Here is an 18,574-nt window from a genome sequence, read left to right as displayed (position 1 = left end):
GATACAGTTGAATGATCCATGTCTTCACCCGTTTTTCTACTTTTGGACATTACAATCTCGTCTCTAATCGAACAGATAAAATGTTTCTTGCGTTCAGCTCAGACTTTTGCCTTTTTGTCTACTGGTTTATTGAAGCGCCCCTGAACCTTCCACTATTATACAAGGTGAACTTTTACTGGTCATGTTTCAGCATGTAAAATATTAGCTAAAGGCACTTATTAATGAGGTTCTCAGCACATGTTAAAACACGATCGAAACGTGACTCATACCAACGTAATCTAGTCTTTCCTGATGAAGCAGCTCAGAGAAAAGGTGGTGTGCTGCAATCAAATGATAATGAGAAAGCTGAAATGCTATTTTTTGAGTTTCTGTAAGCGATGGTTATGGTTTCAGATCAGCTTTATATCGGCACACTCTGGCCTGTGATAAGATGCAGCAGCGCCCTCTACTGCCTTTTTCTGTGGCTCTGCAAAACTGGCAGGACATTTCTCTCCATCTGAATCAATGTTTTTCAGAGAAGTTAAAACATTGCACAATGTGCCCCGCGTGTATTTATGTCACAAACCAGATTTTCATATCCTATATAGTTTTTATATTCAAAATGACATTGTACTTCCTAGAGAGGACAAAACTAGGTGCGTGTTCTCCACTAATATCTAACTAACACTTATACACACCTCAGGATATAGTATGGAGAATTCATTCAAGCATATGATATATTGCCACGTTCAGTATAATGAGGGATCAAACAGTGCATAAACATGACTCATTCCTATGGTTAGGAAATTAAACTATGATAGAAAAATGTCAGACATTAGAACAATGGGTGACTCTGCTTGATTTAAAATAATTAATATTTCACTTCTAGTACATACATCAATCAAAACAGCTGAAGTCTCTTAAGTCTTAGTGTTGTTTTTAATTCTACTTTAAACCATCACCGTTGTTTTATGGTTTCCCACATTTTTCCCCATTTGGACTTTGACCCTACGAAGCAGGAAACACTTCAAAATCAAAAAGGTATTTGAAATGTGCCGTCAGCAGTGAAATGGAAAAATCGCAGCTCCTCGGTGCGCACTAGAGCACGTCGCATTCAACAGACTCACAGCTGCGAAAATGAGCTCCGCTGTTTCACGACATTAGGGTTTATTCCATATTTTAAAGAACTTACTGAAACCTTTATATTCAAGTGTTCATGTTTGTAATATATAAAAAACAAAGATCAGACAGTCACGATTTCTTCACTTACAGTATCTAACACACCTTGTTTAGCTCAGACATAAAGGACCATATAATGGTCGGGTGCAGATGTCCACTCGACCGTTACAGTGCAACGTGGTAATCTCCAGACACTGATGCAATAGAAAACTACAACAAAATGACACTCAAGTGGATATTTCAAGACTTTCCAAAACTAAAAACTCGTTCTTTCCAGAATCACATTAAAAGACCGTAAAGGCTTTAAACATGGTGTTCACCGAATAAAAAAAAAAGGTGGTAGGACTCCCACTTTCAGTAGCGAAACAAACAAAAAAAACAACTGTCCATGTTCTTTCATTATGGCTAATATTGGTTATTTTCTCAATCCACTTTCATGTAACCACACAGAAAGCAATTCCATCAGAGCAATGTTTCTACCAATAAAGTTTTAAAATATAACCACAGAAGATTTGTTAAGTACTCTCAAAAAGTACAATATGCAGAGGTGGTGTCCAACAGAGCTTAAAGGTGTTCCTGCACCTGAGGGCCACGTCAGTGATACAACTCAACACCTCCATCTGACACTGTTGTTATAACGCCGGCCGTCCGTTCAGTTTGTCATGCATGAGAGCGATGGCTCCACCCGTGAAGTCTCTGAGAACTTGCACCGTCTCACGCTGGAGCTGCAGCGACTCGCGCACAAACTCCTGCTGAGTCTCTGCCAGCTGCTGCACCGACTCCGACAGAAGCTCCAGGGAGCGTGAAACAGTCTCAAGCAGGATGTTGGTGGCATGCTGCTCCTGGAGGCTCAGCGATGCGTTTTGCAGTATGCCGTCCCTCGTGTTTTGCGAGGGCTGACCCGCCATCGGAAGCGTGGCCGCTGAAGCCGAAGGTCCAGAGGATGTCTGAGGTTGTACTTGTTTTTGGATGCCGTTGTTAATTTGATGATCTTCTGTTGGCTTCGTTGCGGGAGTCGAAGACAGCACATCTTCCCTTTGATCATCATCTGAATCGCCAAATGTCGTTTCAGCATCTTGAGACAAAGAAAGATTTGCACGTTAGCGATTTTTATGAATCAAATGTTTTGACACTTACTTGAATTGTATCAAAAGGTTATCAAATCACCTTCTGTTGGAGCTACTTCATATTGCACATCAAAAGCTGGCTGTGACGAGTCCCCTGCAACATTCAAAGTATTTTTTATGCATTTTCCCTCAAAATGCTCCATAAAAAACTAAAAAATAAGTCACCTATGAGCAAAAAAAAAAGGAACAAATATGTAGTACTTTTAGGTGTTGTAACTTTCCATGTTTCATGTAAAAGATTAAAATGTAGGAGATATGTATCATTGTTACTACCTGACTGTGCAAGTCCACTTATGCTGTAGGAAGTTGTTGGAGGCATAGAGTCCATCCCACCATTAGGAGAACTCTGCATTCCAATCATATCTTCCTCCTCCATTTCTTCTTCCTCCTCTGGCCCATCATCATCATCCCCCAACGGACCAAAGTCGCCAGAGCTCTGGTCCTCATTGTTCATCTCCAGAATCTGGAGCACTATTTTCTCAGTTTGATTCAGGTCGCGGGAAAGGCGCGAGTTAAGGCCCCTGTTGGGCACTGTCCCTGACCGCATGGCAGCCACTTTCCGCTTGGTGTCACACTTTAGGTCAGACCATTTCTTGATGACCTCAATGATTTCGCGTTGGCACTCTCCAATCTCGTTGACACGTGCAGTAATTTCTGCCCATGTACGCTTCTTCATGTCTGTTGGCACTCCACGGTTAAATTTTCCTTTAAAGGAAAACAAACACAAAAAAATAATAATAAATAAATAAATAAAAACAAGAAAGAACATTTGTGTAGGCTTTCGTTCGCTTCTCTGGTTTGCAGACACAAAATCTCTCAGCACAATCTTTTTAATCAACAGAAATGATAACTTTACAAGCAAGTGATATGCAGACACATACCCACAACAACCATACGATGCTTCCTCACTTCATCCAGCAGTATGTGGACTTCACTGAAAGAAAAACGAGCTTTTCTTTTCTTGAAGCGGGTAACACTGTCTTGGTTGTAGTATATTGATGAAGACATCCTCCACACACGCCGTCAAAAGATATCCAGCTGCTTTATGCTTCTCCAGCTGTGTGTCTGAGGAACAACAGTCTGCTTGACGGCAAAGTAAAAGAGAATGCAAGTATGGATGGTAAATGTTATTGAATGCAACTCATTTATTGTTTCATTAACAAATAGCTGCCTGTTCTACAGACTGAGTTTATGGGCAAAACACATCCTGATGAAATGATGAAAGCTCGAGTTAGTAGTCATGGTACGGCTGACGCTCAACAGCTAAGCACGTTTAATTAGTCCATTAGCTAGGTTTGATTAAGAATTAAAGTTACATTTTAATTGTAAGGAATGCACATATCTTACAGTTAGTAGGAAAATGCCGCAAGAATACTGTTCCGATAATACTGTCATTCCTTGCACTGACAAGAGTGAATGAACAATGGACGATATGTGGTCACTAAGTTCACGCAGTTAGCTTGCTACATGCAAACCCCTCGTAACTGTTTTAAGGGAATGTCTTTTCCTAACCATAAATTAAACGAGTGAAGACTATTTCGTTTCCTTTATACATAACAATTTACCCTCAGCTAGCTGTCGTCTACTGTTACAGAACAACACCCACTAAGAAGGCTAGCTCTCTGCACCACGGCTACATTAGCTAATGCTCCGTTGAGAAAAGGCTAATGAAGCATTTCACTCACGCAGTCACACTTCAAATGGTATTCATTAATGGCAAAGACGGCTAAGGGGACAGTGAGCATGCCCCTAGAATAAAGGCGATACGTTTTGGTTCAGAAACGTAAGGAAAAACTTCCTAATCGACAAGATAGCAATAATCAAGTTAGCCTGTATGATGCTAACGTTGAACAAATTATATCCGGTTGACGTTAGCTCGCTTGGAACAGCAAATATTTTAATACTATTGACGTACACAACAACATTAATATGACAGGACGACATTCCCTTGTAGTATTGACTTGTGTAGCTATCGTAACAATGCTTCTCACTTTGCCTTTCTTTCGTTTAATTCACAAACGTTGTGAATTTTGTTTCCTACAATTATGTTCAAGGCGCCTTTATTTTTGAAGAAGAAGATCTACTTCCGGTGTGGTATGCGCAATAGCAAACGCAAACGTTCGAGGTGAGTCGCGCATGCTCAGATAAGACTTGCGTATGCGGCATTGTGAAGGAGACCTCTCCTATGCTTACACTGAATGTAAATACAAAACATAGGATTCTTTTTTGGCAGCTGATGTACATTGCCACCATGCATGCGGTCTCCAAAAAATCAACACTAACTTGCCTCATTCTTCATGGGTTTTCATGCAATTTTGCCCATTCTAAACGTGAGAAACTGGACAAACAATGCTAATTACTATTTAGAATTATACTTTGTTGTTGTGGTTAGGTCTATCATACTTAGTCAACAACCACAGTTCCGTCTGGGCTCAGCTCTAAACATTTGTTTTGTATTTCTGCCAGTCAGTTCCTCCATATATGCAAAATTATGTACCACGTTTTTGCTTGGAAATGTCTTTAATAAGCCAATAAAACCTTTAGTGAGGAGGATGATAACTAAACCTGAACACCCTGAAAAATGATAATCCTCTCATGTGGATCGCATTCAAACTTATTCCTCCAAGCACCACTGCACCAGTTTTCAGGTTATCCAAACTGTATATATCCTTTAATAATGGGAGGAATAGGTAACACACAATAAAAGGGGTTTATATTTCAAGTTGAAAACTAATCAAAGATTCTGAATGGTCTGGAGGCAGCCTTCACCTCAGCTTGAGTGAGAAATTATTAGTCAGCGTTTAATGATTCAAACTAATCATGTATTCATCACCGTCAAGAACGAGACCGATACCATATATTCAGTGTATGGTTTTTATTCCAAATATGGCACAGAAATTTATTTGACATAAGCACTTCCAGTAACAGTTTAGTGGCTGTGACAAGGTTAATACCCTTAATAATGGCATCTCTACCTTTAGCTGCATGCAATAGTGGCATTCACACACAGTATATCATTGACTCACACATTGTGCTGACGTTGCCTGGGGCAGACATTTTTCCAAAGCATACAGTAAAGTGATCAGTAAGCGGAGACAGAGTTTCATTCCCAGTGCAGAACATGAAATCGCACAATTTTAAACTGCCTAAACAAGCATGGCCTCTTGTATATTTGTATTTGTATTTGTATTTGTACTCAGATGTGGCTATGTTGATTAAATACGTTAACTAACTTAATATAATATCAAGTCAGTTCTAAGTGTAACATAATTAATCAATTTACCCATTTATTCTTTAAGCTTTAAAGAAAAAAACTGCGTTGCTTATTCTTTAATCTCAGGTTATTGCACTTAGGGCTAGTTTTATAAAGTCACTGGATAAGACTGAAGTTTTGCATGCCAGACGGGAAAATTCACTCTGAAGGATCCTTTATATAAAGGAGACTTCAGCTGTGTACACCATCCTACACAGCAGGTCTAACAGGCCAGTAGCAAAGACGCATAGTTGTCACTCAAGCAGTCCAAGCACACCCATACATTTCAGAGAGGGCTCTAAACAGGTGGAAATAACTGTGTGGGTGGCCATTTGTGCTGCAAAACACTGCAAATCAAGCTGCCATTTCACACTTGATCTCTAGTCACTCTTTAAGCGAGCGCCTCATGGAACATATTTTTGCAGTGATGACGGAAGGAAGCTTTTCTCGTCTTTGCTAGCATGCGACACCGAGTTTTCAGAAAGTGTAAATATTCCCTAAAGCTTTACATTTAGGGAGACAAAGTGAATTTTTGTTTTAACTGTAAAATGCCCAGTGTTAGCATGAAAACAACCAAAGAGTAAAAATAAGATTGTCAACACTCTAACACAATAGTCTTTGTAAAACCAGCCACAGAGCAATACTACATCAGGTTTTTCACAAATTGACAGGTGTTAGGAATCCTGAGCTTGGTCCGTCCCTTTTTTATGCTATTTTTGACTTCAGGGAAAATGCCTAAACAAGCTGAACGAATGACACAACAGACAATGATGTTTACGCAACCTCGTTCACGTGGGCAACATTCCTGTCCACACCTTACGGGAACATTTAGTTCTGATCCTCAGCCGTGGGTACCACTCTGCGTGCAGCTTTGAAATTTTCTTGGGTTTTTTCAATTCTGACTTGCACAACTGTGAGGTATCCCACAACAATTCAGTTGCATAAACTTTCGATATAAACAAGGGGACTTTCTGAGTTACAGAGGAAGCCGTTTGGATTACGGATAAAATATTTTGTACTATGTGGTGAAAGTGGATTCATAAAACAAGTAGGAGAGATTTCACTGGGACTCAAGAGTACATGGTCAACTGAAGCCACTGAAAGGACACAAGAGCAGAGATGACTTTAAGAAAACGCTGAACCACACAAATGATTCCACAAGTCTAAATTTAAGTCAAAACATTTGCAATAACCGAGATTACTTTACCTCTTGAACGTTGACTTTGATAGTCCCATTGTTATCCTTATCCAAGGTTTTGAAGGCACCTGAAAAGGATCAGATATTACACCTTTAAGACAATTGTTCTTCTCACTCTGGTAAAGCCTTTAAAACATCAACAAAGACCCAATTAAGTCGGAGACTGGTGTCTGAAACTTACGGCACATGGCATCAAGCCGCACCAGGCAGCCGATGTAGTTGTCGAAATCCATGTTCCCACTTTCGTCACTGTATCTGCGAATGATCATCTGAAAGAGCTGATCGTTGAGAGGGAACCCTGCGGGAGAGATTTACAGAGGGAAGCAGTCTCTGTTACTATAAAGTAGCACTTATAGAGGTTACATACGTGTACTGTAGGCTTAGGGAAGTGCTGCAAACATATTCAAACAAGTGGCGTTAAGTTCAGTGTTCACAGGCCATCACGAGGTGATAAATCATCCCTAAGAACCTAGGACAAACCTAATCTATAAAAGTAGATTCCTGGTTATCGAATATTTTCTATTTTACAAACATGCAAATCCCTTCACCGCATCTATAGATATAGCTTTACTTGGGGCTGTTCTTACAGGTGGAAAACTGTAAATGGGAGATGAAACAAATCCTCACCAGCGGCTCTGAAAGCATTTGGCAGCTCATCTGCACCAATGGTACCGGAGCCATCTCCGTCGAAAGTCTTGTACACGCCCTAAACAGTAACAATACAAGTATTTCGAGTAGTTGTGCCATCTGAGAGTTTCTTGAGGAGTCGATTCACAACCTAGAAAGATTCTAAGGAAAAACTAAACAGTTCCTCCAACAAGTCTGGATAGCTGCCAACATCGTAGAGGCAACCGCTTTGGTCCACGCTACATGAGAAATTCCTTAAAATGCAAATGACCACATATGGTATTCATGCTTTTCTTTCTGCAGATCTTTGATGCGTTTCACAGTGCACCCGGGACATTTATGTAAACACAGTATGCTGGTCACATTTATGTCTATTCAAAAACACAGCCGATAATCAAATAAAGGAAATGCTTGGCACACTGCATATTTAAATCAGCTCATGCTTTGTATCTTTTCAGCTACACGTTCTTCTGTGTTCACCGTTTCTGTAGATAATTAACATTGGCCACAGGAACGTAACTGTGCAACACAGAAACAGATGTGTGGGACTAAAGAGAAAAAAAAAAAGGGGGCCTGCAGTACTTACCTGCCATTTTTTTATATTGTTCCAGAGATGTTTGAATTCGTGAAAGCCGAGTTTTCCGGTGCTGTCGCTCTGAAACAGTATTAAGGACGACAAGCAGCGGTTCGTTCCCTTTGTTTTCAGCCTGTTTATGTTTATGCATTCAGCATCCCGCTTTTATCCAAAGCGACTTACAAATGAGGATATAACATTACAGCTAACATCAAAGCTAACAATGAGCTACATAGAAGGAAACCACTAGTCAGACTCTTTCAGAGGTGACAGTGTAGAAAAAGAGTGTATGTATAGAGGCAAGTACAGAAAGAGAAAGAGAAAGAGAAAGTGAAGTAGGGGGGGTAGGGAAGTACAGGGTAAGTGCTAGGATAGGAAATGCTCTCTGAAGAGATGAGTCTTCAAGCTTAATTAAACTGTTGTATTACTACCGGATAACTTCTGTTTGCCGAAGGTGTATTTCTACATGCATTTGTGGCTCATGTGGCACAGTCAGCCCTTCACCTGGATTATGCAACACGTAAAGACCACAAATGATAGAAAGGATACATCCATGACTGCCACCATGCTCCTGCAAGATTCAATGCTGAAACCATCTGTCTTCAGGTCTCCGTCTAAAACAAGTCAATCACTGCGAGTGTAAATCTTTAAAGATGCGTTGACATGAGAAAACTCAGTTAAGAACTGTGTCACGGCAGAGGGAGGAGGACAAGAGTGGGCTGAAAGAAATGTGTCGAGTGCAAACAGATCTTACGCTTTCCAATGATTCTGTTCAGGATGTTCATCAGCTCAGCTGGGCTCACTTCCATGTCCTACATAACAAAGATGTAACAAAAAGAAGAAGCCTGACCAATGCTGTACAGGAACCGAGGTGACGGTTCTTAACAAGGTTGAAACAGAGGTTCTCGTATCAATCGAGAGAAATACAGATTGTGTTGTCACTGCAAACACCCCCTCAGAGACAAAGAGGAGTACCGGTGGGAACTCACATCTCCTGCAAGTTGCTGGAAGACTCGGCGAAACTGTTTCTCCTCATCACTTTCATGATGCTCGGCGTATGCAACGGGCCTGCGTGGTGGAGGCTGTGGGCAGAGGCATGAGCAAATATCACAAACAACGCCATCATCCACAGTTAGCACATCAGTGGCAAGCAGATAAAGCTGCTCAGGTAATGGATGATACTCACAGGGTTAGAGGGCACGAACTGCTCCGGGTCGATGTTGCTGCAAAAACAAATTCAGTGATCAAGAGGTTAAACCACAAACCACCCTCAGCTTTGGGATGAATAGATCATTTGCGCAGATTCTCACCTGACAACATCTATAATGCCGCTGATGAATTTTTTGGCAAAGAACATCGTCTTTCAGCTGTGAATAAAAGAACATGAAATTTAAGATTGGTTTCTGGATTTTGAGCTTAACTCCACATTTCAGAAATCCCAAGAAAATTGTGGTGAAAACACACTCCTCGGTCTTAGAAAATGTTAGCAAGTTTAAGCCGCTCTAGTCTGGCTTTGTATTGTAATAATATCCTGTTTTTTGTCTTACTCACTAATCAGTTGCAGACACACCCCATAGACCCTTTTAAAAAAGATTTCCTGTTATGGATTAGAATTAAAAAAAAAAAAAAAAAAAGAGAAAATCACGCCGCACCCTGGCAGAGAAACATTTACCAGCTTTTTTTAAGTAAAGGATTTCATGGCACCTCATTACTTTATAACGTCATATTCGCACCTTAACGCAAGTTAAGTAACATCCACATTACTGTAAAGTTTCCATGTTTTCATCTCCACGCAAGATATAGTGCTGTCATGCTCACAGTTTAGCATTTTATCTGGTTACCCAGTCTTCTGGACAGCTTCAGCTGTTAGGTAGCATTAAAACCGTCTAAACTGTGCAACCTAATAGTGCAACATTACAAAATTTAGGACTGGACGTACTTACCGTCAAGCAGCCAATTAAACTATAGCGTTAGCTTCCCTGTCATTAAGCTAACTTAGCTACGTTACAGTCTAATTCAGCTAAACCTGGCGCTGCCGGATTTAACAATCTAATCCAAACTGATGTTTGTGTTAAAGACAAATCTCATTTGACAAAATTCGATATTTAAGCTGTATTTACCGTGTGGCGGCTGTGCTTTGAAGAGTTCGACGTTTTGGATGTTTGTCCAAGCCTGCGGGAGCTCCACTAAACTCGACTGGTTGGTAGGAGGGTCCGTGTACACGCCTCAACTGACGCTGCATAGAAAACTGGGCGGCGAGAGGACGCCTCAGACTTATTTCCGCTTATCATTTGGCTTACAGAAAAGGTAATGTAAAAGTTCAGTGTGCTGCAATACAGATTCCATCCATCCAGGGGCGATTTTAGGATCTGGTCTTTAGGGGTGCCCAGCCCCCAGTGCCCACAGAGGCACATTATTTCTCACTAATTGAGGCGAACTAGTACATTTATAAATTTTGGAGCCTTATTAGTTTTGCTTTGAGTAGTTCCCCTACAACATTCAATTTTGACCTCTTCATTTCAAAAGACTGTGGCTTGACAGGGATAACAGAGAGCCTGAGACAAATATTGAAAGATAACTGAACATTTATTTTGGGAGTAAAGAGTTAAAACAAAAACAAATGCTAGAAAATAAATAAAATGGTCACTAAAATATGGCATCCTTGAAAAAAATGTGTTTTTGCATAATATAATATTTTAAAAATGTGCTGAGCCAGGGGGTGCCCAGCTATCTCACGGTGATGCCTTGGCACCACTAAAAATACCCTAGCCTCGCCCCTGCATCCATCCATCCATTTTCTATACCCGCTGAATCCGTCGGTCGGGTCGTAAGGGGGCCAGAGCCTATCCCAGCAGTCATCGGGCGAGAGACGGGGTACACGTCTACGGGGTACACCCTGGACAGGTCGCCAGTGTCACAGGGCCACACAGAGACAAACAACCACTAGGGACAATTTAGAGACACCAATTGACCTGACATGCATGTTTTTGGACGGTGGGAGGAAGTACCCGGAGAGAACCCCACGCATACACGGGGACAGCAAACTAATTATCATCTCTTTATACTGTCTGGTCACATTGACGGTGGTTTTAGAGGTATCCTCAAGTCGAAAATGTGAGCGTCGGGCTCTTCAGTGTTTGTTTTGGGGACGCGCAGTGTCATACTAACGTAAAATCACACACATTTATTTAACAAAATATACCCCAGTTGTTTTTGAATCGATAAAGGACTATACTATTTGCTGTTTAGTACAATTGGCCAAATGAACATCTATTTTTGTTCAGTTTCTTTCATTTTGCTGTGTAAGGCAAAGTCTTCTTAATTTATCTTCCTTGTCCTCGTGGTATTTTCTACTTAGGTGAACAAAAAAGTCTTTAAGAAACAAAACAAAATGCAGTTGGACTGCACCTTGTTTTTTTTGTTTTTTTTAAATATCGTGATCTGTGTGTCCTGAAAAAGATAATGCAACACTCACTTTTCATTAAGGTTGAAAGCTAAAAGCACATTTATGCTACATCAGTTCTTACTGGTTTAAAGTATTTATAGAAGAGTTTAAAAAGAAAAAAAACTATCAGCAGACACGTGCAAGGAGCAACTTCATGCTTACAAGAAAAGTTTAGAAATCATTGTAGCCAAAATGGCATGTGTAAAGACAAGATTTTACATTTACAACAAAAATAATTAAACCTTCTTTATGCACAGAAGCAAACTTGTTAAAGGCAAAAATCTAGAAAGAGGAGCTTTGATATATGTAGCAGCTCCAGATCAATTTTCACTAGTGGGACATCATCAAACTCCCACATTTCTGTTCATGTCCTCTTCAGAGCATTTTGCATTTCATATTTTATTTCCAAATCTAACGTAATAATTGAACAATCTTAATTTTAAAAAAGCAACCTACAAATGTGGCAACAGTTCTGTTGACGAGATACTAAATGAAAAAAATTAGTTAGTGTTCTCCAAATATGTGTTTGTGCGTTTTGAGAGCTCAAAACCATTCAAGAGCAACTTCAGAACAAAAAAAAGCAAAAATCTACCTTGCAATCAACTTGTAACCTTTGGATGCTGAATGAATCTTTTAAAAATCAGGACAGCTATTACCAGACTGGAGACAATTACAAACAAGTATACTGATCATTTTTTCAGATGCTCCCCAGGCGTAGAATTTTTTTTTCCCAATCATTCTGTGAAATAGATCACAGCTATTCGTTCCACAGTGTCAGCTATCAGTATCTGCAACAACAGGATAATTGTAGTGAACGTAGGAGCCATGTTTCATTTCTATTTTGTGAAGTTTTACCCGCAGCCACTACAGGGTTGTATTTCATGTCTTGTATTCTGTCTGAGGCTGACGCTGGCCTGGGGTCATGCTGGGTTACTTAAGGTCAGCTGTCAAGTTACTCAGGTGATGCTAATTGGAAGTGGCAAACAGTTTTCTACCGTGCTGATATGATATCAAACACAAAGAAGGAATCTCTTCATGACTTATACCTGATTTCAGGTAGAAATAATGCCTACCAGCAAACAATTAGCAGCCAGTAAAGCTACAGTATAGGGCTGAGTTGCTAAAGTTAAAGTCCTTAAACTTTGCTTGGTCCCAGTTCTAGAGCCACTGCAAATGATTCCAAAGGCTTCAACAGGATGTCATATACTACAAGTTATTCCTTATAATTAGACATTCAATTTGACTTTAATCTATGAATAAAACATCTTTGGAGAGGAATATTTTCATGCCCGTTTTAACTGGAGTGTTGTTAAAAATCTCCAACAATTTCTCTGAAGATTTGCCTGTGGTGTTCAGGCAGGTTTAAGAATGATCGAACCCCATACTGAATAATTAAACGCGACTTAATGAGAAGGGAGAGACAGTCGTGTTTTCATTTATTTTGACAAAATCCTATTCTCTGTAATAGGATCATTTAGGAAGCAATAAGCCCATAATTGTGTAGGATCTTAGAATCATATTTAAAGAGGAAAGATGGGCAGAAGAGCACTAGTTAGTCAATGGATGTGTTAGAAAATTGGAAAGGATTCACATATTTTTCCTCTACATTGCATGTGATGATTCAAAGAATTTCAATGCTGGAGAAGCTGGACACCCTTGCTCTCCAATCACTTAGATGGAACTGCCATCAAGAGGCAAGGCAAGTTTATTTGTGGAGCACGATTCGTACACAAGGTAATTCAAAGTGCTTTACAGCTACATAAAAGCACAAAAGGCATATAATAACATTCCATAAAAAATGAAAATAATCATTAATCAATAAAATAAAAAGCGAGGAGTGCAGATAAAATACTTTCAGTTGTCATATGCACAGCTAAATAGAACTGTTTTCAGCCTGGATTTAAACATTGTCAGAGTTGAGGCCTGTCTCACATCTTCTGGAAGACTGTTCCAAATTTTAGGGGCATAAAACTGAAACGCAGCCTCACCTTGTTTAGTCCTGACTGGGCACCAGCAGGAGACCCCTCCCTGAGGTTCTCAGACTCCGAGTTGGATCATTTAGCTCTAAAACTCCAGAGATGTACTTTGGCGCTTGACCATGAAGAGACGTGTACACAAGCAGAGCTGTTTTAAAGTCTATTCTCTGAGCGACAGGAAGCCAGTGCAGAGACCTGAGCACTGGACTAATATGGTCGTATTTCCTGGTTCTAGTCAGGACTCAAGCAGCAGCGTTCTGGATGTACTGCAGCTGCCTTACAGCCCGTTTAGAGAGCCCAGTGAGCAGGCCGTTACATTAGTCTAACCTGCTGGAGACAAACGCATGGATCAGTCTTTCTAAGTCTGGGTTAGACACTATTCCTTTGATTCTGGCAATGTTTTTTAGATGGTAAAAAGCTGCTGATGTTATTGATTTAATGTGGCTGTTAAAGTTCAAGAGCCATCATTTATCGACCAAGAGAGATCCTCTGAGATGTTGACCCCCAGGACCTTGTATGAGGACACCCTCTCCACACTCTCGCCGTTAATGAGGAGGGGGCATGGTCCCTTCTGACTCTTCTAAAGTCTATGATGACCTCCTTAGTTTAATGGGCGTTCAGCAACAGATTGTTTGCTGAATGCCACGCTGCCAGCTGCTGGACCTCTTCTCTGTAGCCAGTCTCATCACCCCCTGAGATGAGTCCAACTACTGTGGTGTCATCTGCAAACTTTAGGAGTGGGTTGGAGGGTGTACAGTCATAGGTGTGCAGTGTTTACAGAAGTGGGCTCAACACACGGCGCTGTGGAGACCCTGTGCAGATCGTGAAAGGGGAAGAGATGTGGGGGCTGATTAACTTCCTGCAGTCTGTTTGTCAGGAAATCTTGTATCCATGCACAGGTAGAGAGGTGAGTGTAAATCCAGCAGTTTATTTTTCAAGATGTCAGGTATGATTGTGTTGAAGGAGTATGTCATAGTTTCCTGGATTCTCTAGATGTTCCAGCGTGGAATGGATTGCGATTGAGATTGCCGTCCTCTGTGGAGCGGTTTGCTCTGTAGGTAAACTGGTGTTTTGTCAAATGCAGGAAAGGGAGACAGCCTCTCTAGTCACTTAATCACCTGAGAAGTAAGGGCGAATCTTTGTCAAGTGGTAAGATACAGAGCTACATTTACAAATACTGCCTAAAACTGTACAGTGAAAAAAAACAGTTTGGGGCTTAGGGGCATCTGGGATGGACCATCACACAATGGAAATGTGTATTATGGTCAGTCTGTTCAGTATTCAATATATCTTTTTTATTTGAAATGGAAGCTGTGTGATCTTGACCAAAGATGAAACAGACCATCCAGCAATATGTCCAAAAGCCAGGCTCTGTGATGGTGTGGGGTCGTATCAGTGCTTGGTTTAATGCAGAGTACATTTAGATTTTAGACCAACATATGTTGCATCTTTGGCAACATCTTGTCCAGGGACATCTGTGTATTTTTCAACAAGACAATGCTGAACCACATTCTGCATAGATTAAAAGGGAAAGGCTGATTGAGAAGAGGGTAGTCTGTCCTGCCTGCAGTCCTGACCTGCTGCCAACAGAGAATGTTGAAGAATTTCTTAATGAAAATACAAAATTACATGGAACGAAACATTTAATTGCTTTCTATCTTCAATGCCAGAACATCTTTAAAGTGCCACAAGAAGGAATAGCAACATTTCAAAGAGGTAAAAGCTGTACTGTCCCAACTTTTTTGGAATATGTTGCAGGTCTGGTAAAATTGGAATGAACATTAACTAATGAAATAAGGAAATGCCATGAAAATACATTAAATATCTTGGGTTCATACTGTCTGCATTGGAATAAAAGTCAAAGTAAAAGTAAGAATTGTTTTATGTACTTGTTTCTTCCTTTACAAATTTAATTTTTTTTCGCATTTTCCATATCACCCCAACTTTTTTTGATTTAAGATTAACCAGTGAATAAAGGTCTAATCTGTTTGTGACCTTTACATCTCTGGAAATATGTATTTTTACTTTCCAAAATATATGGAAACTGGGATGAAAAGCGTTGGAGACAAATAATTTAAGTGGTGGATCTAAGAATGCTGCATGTAAGTGCAGAATAACACCAGTAGGTGGGGTCAGAGAGCGTTTGCAGGCTGAATTGCTGCACACACGTGTATCTTCTGCGTCCACTATGCAAATATTCTGGGTGCAAGCCATGTACATAAATGTAGATCCGTCTCTAATTATCTAAATATAACCACTTTTGCATGGTTGAGATCACTGTCCTTCGTAAAGCTCAGTATAAATCTTTTAGTAGACGTTGGGCCACAACATTGCTATTTGAATTACTAAATGTGGACAGGTGTTTATGTTTTTTTGTTATCATTTGATTAACAAGCTGATATTCCAAACATCTTCTGCAATGAGATTGCTTAAATTTAACTTATAACCTTTAAAATATTATTCAGTTTCCCTTGACGCATTTATCACAGTTTGTTTGAATAGGTTTTACACAGGTGTTTTACTTTAATTTTACATGTTTATGTATAGATATGTGTTCTAACTTTCTGACTCACTGCTGTGTCTTCTCTGAGAGCTTTTATGTTTTTAAACAAAACTACTTCTCTTGATCACCCACGGCCAGCACTGTCATGGTTGCCTTGACAGTGTACACTTCGCCTGCTCCCTCTGTAGCTGATAAATCATGGTACCGCCATCCTCTGCTCGAGCAAAGCACAGAAAAAGGCTTCTTAAATACAGAGGGAACATATCCATGAGTCTTTCTATTAAAGGCTGGTACATCACAAAACCTCATGTGATATAAAAATATATAATTATTGATTTTTATTTTTTAAAAAGTGAAGAAATAATCTGCAAAACTGTAAGATTGATTGTCTTACTGGCTTTTTACTGGTTACTAAATTATATGTACATTATGGTAAGGTATTGCATCACTGGTATCTGTCTCACTTTTACTCTTGCAAACAAAAGCCCCTCATATGTGAATGTTTGTGCACTGTGTTGCACTCATGATGTCTTGTCACCCCACACTTTTCAGTACAATAGCTTTTGAAAATAAAGCATTAACTCTGACACATTTAGAGTGCGTTTGCTTCAATGCATACATAGTGTAACCTGATATTTAAGATGTGATAATAGCTGATGTGGAGTGGTAGAACAGTGACATGTTTCCTTCAGATCCCACTCCAGCTAAAATTACTCCATCCATGAAATGGAGGTATCCATGGTAACTTCAGGAGCTATGTTAAAGGGCGCCTCGGTGTATCTCTGTTCTCCAGCACTTTCCACCCTCTTCTTCATTCATCATTTGAAAGAAATCACTGTGCCATCTCAAGGTTTCCGACAGCTACAATTTAGTTTTTGCAAATGAGATTTGCAGTGAATAATCTCAATTATACTGATGAGGACAGTTTGACTATTAAGTATCTCTGAATTATGAATGCAAGGCACATTACATCTGCAGTTACCTGCTTGACTTGGTGAGAGTGAAATGCAGAGCTCACGTAGCTCAATACTCCAAAGGCTGCATGGTGAAGTATTGTATAGGAGCATCACCAATATGGCATACTCGCAGTCTTCAGACCAACCTGTTACCTTGACAACGCAATTTTATCATTCAAGCCCATTGCTACCTTCTCTCACAGCAGGAATCAAATGTGCCTTAAATGTATACCACTGCAGGGTTTTACTCCTCATTTCAAGGTAGGAAAGAAAGAGCCATCCTCTGGGTTGAGATGTGCGGAAAATCTTGCATTACGACTTCACTCCATTGCTGCACTGTCGAAAATATGTGTCTATTCTCCTGCTTTTACAATGTTTTGAAGGTGCTTCTGGTCTAAAATGCTTCAGAAAAAGTAGAATGGACAGTAAATGATCAATACAGGTAGTGGAATATATTATTATTTACATTGAAAATGCTTTTTTTTTTTTTTGTAGATTCACCAAATGGACATTATCAGTTTACAAGATATTTCATCATGACCTGGCATTATGATCAACTGTTGAGGATTAGACAGAAGAGCTCACTCATTCCAACGACCTAACAAATACCAGTGACCTCAGATTGCTTACTGTTTCCATTGACTGCAGGTATATGGAAATGCCAGGCAATATTTGCAAGTTAATCAGGCATTCTGATAATTGTTATGCAAGGTACAGGCAAAACTTTAGATGAGGCAAGTCCATCTGCCGTTGCATCTTCTTCACTTAATTTTACATAGAGGCATCCAGAAGGAAATTCAAAGATTTTCTAGAACCATCTACATGACAAATAAAGCAATAAACTTTCATAACCCTGGAAACTCAGAGCAGTTACAAAAAAAGAAAGGAAAAACAATTATGTCTTATCAGAAATGGATACTCATACATTTTGGTAAATCCTGTTTAGTTTCATATCAGCATTATAAGATCACAAGTACAAGAGTTGCTGTAATAAGTCTACTTTACATGAGTATTTTCACTTGCAGACAGTTTTGACCATGCGACATAACTGCTATGTATACATGTACATATATATGTATATATTTATGTACATATATATACAAATGTATATATATTAAATGTATGTATATATATACTACAAATATTAGATTATTGCCATGATGAAGAAAAAACTGAATACCGGTATATATATATATTAATTTTTTTCTTCATCACGGCAAAAAAACTGAATATATATATATATTCAGTTTTTTCTTCATCATGGCAATAATCTAATATTTGTAGTCATCTTTTTTCTACATACATTTAAAGGTCTATATGTGCTAACAGCATTCTGGTCGCAGATAGAACAACATTCCTATTGAAAGCATTTCTTAATTTGACATTCTGGTCCGAAACGATCAAATTCAAAGATGCTAATTAAATGCATTGTACTGTTTAGTATGTAGAATCTGAAAAGAAAAAGACTCACACTAAAGCTTCAGCACATAATATACGTGTGTGTGTGTGTGTGTCCTTCCGAATGTGCTTGCTTGATAATGAACAAGGTCAAACAGCGTAGGAGGAATAGCTGTGTGCCGGATGGCTCATGGTTGTCAATACATAAAAGTCATGATGCAGAAGTTGAACTGGACTCAAATCTGAGGCCAAACTTCGTACACACAAGCATGATTGTGCTGCCAGGGAAGTAAGTGGAATTTTATGGGTGTAGCACATAAAAATCTCGAAGTAAATCAAAGAAACTCATTTAAAAAAGG

General features: G+C 39.6%; 2 protein-coding genes across 3 annotated transcripts; both read right to left on the bottom strand.

The window, feature by feature from the left end:
- Window positions 1–658: 658 nt before the first annotated feature.
- On the bottom strand, window positions 659–4,131 carry LOC142401789 (uncharacterized). 2 transcript variants are annotated; one of them, XM_075487254.1, is made up of 5 exons: window positions 3,971–4,131; window positions 3,167–3,365; window positions 2,559–2,990; window positions 2,326–2,379; window positions 659–2,233 (listed from the first exon to the last, which is right to left on the bottom strand). In XM_075487254.1, the coding sequence occupies exons 2-5, from the start codon at window positions 3,291–3,293 to the stop codon at window positions 1,791–1,793; spliced, it is 1,056 nt and encodes a 351-aa protein (XP_075343369.1). In that variant the 5' UTR covers window positions 3,294–3,365; window positions 3,971–4,131; the 3' UTR covers window positions 659–1,790. The 2 variants fall into 2 exon arrangements, with proteins under 2 accessions (XP_075343369.1, XP_075343370.1); XM_075487255.1 differs by lacking the exon at window positions 3,971–4,131 and adding an exon at window positions 3,633–3,957.
- Window positions 4,132–5,145: 1,014 nt separating this feature from the next.
- Window positions 5,146–10,174, bottom strand: capns1a (calpain, small subunit 1 a). Its single transcript, XM_075486596.1, has 11 exons — window positions 10,058–10,174; window positions 9,248–9,304; window positions 9,124–9,160; window positions 8,927–9,019; window positions 8,692–8,749; window positions 8,487–8,551; window positions 7,950–8,018; window positions 7,364–7,442; window positions 6,918–7,034; window positions 6,746–6,804; window positions 5,146–6,635 (listed from the first exon to the last, which is right to left on the bottom strand). Exons 2-11 carry the CDS (start codon window positions 9,292–9,294, stop codon window positions 6,609–6,611), a joined length of 651 nt encoding a protein of 216 aa, XP_075342711.1. The 5' UTR covers window positions 9,295–9,304; window positions 10,058–10,174; the 3' UTR covers window positions 5,146–6,608.
- Between the last annotated feature and the right edge of the window lie 8,400 nt (window positions 10,175–18,574).

Source organism: Odontesthes bonariensis, chromosome 16, assembly GCF_027942865.1.
Source record: "Odontesthes bonariensis isolate fOdoBon6 chromosome 16, fOdoBon6.hap1, whole genome shotgun sequence".
Classification (NCBI taxonomy): Eukaryota; Metazoa; Chordata; class Actinopteri; order Atheriniformes; family Atherinopsidae; genus Odontesthes; species Odontesthes bonariensis.
The sequence above is the reverse complement of the archived record's forward strand: the minus strand, read 5'-3'. Positions and strand labels throughout refer to the sequence as shown.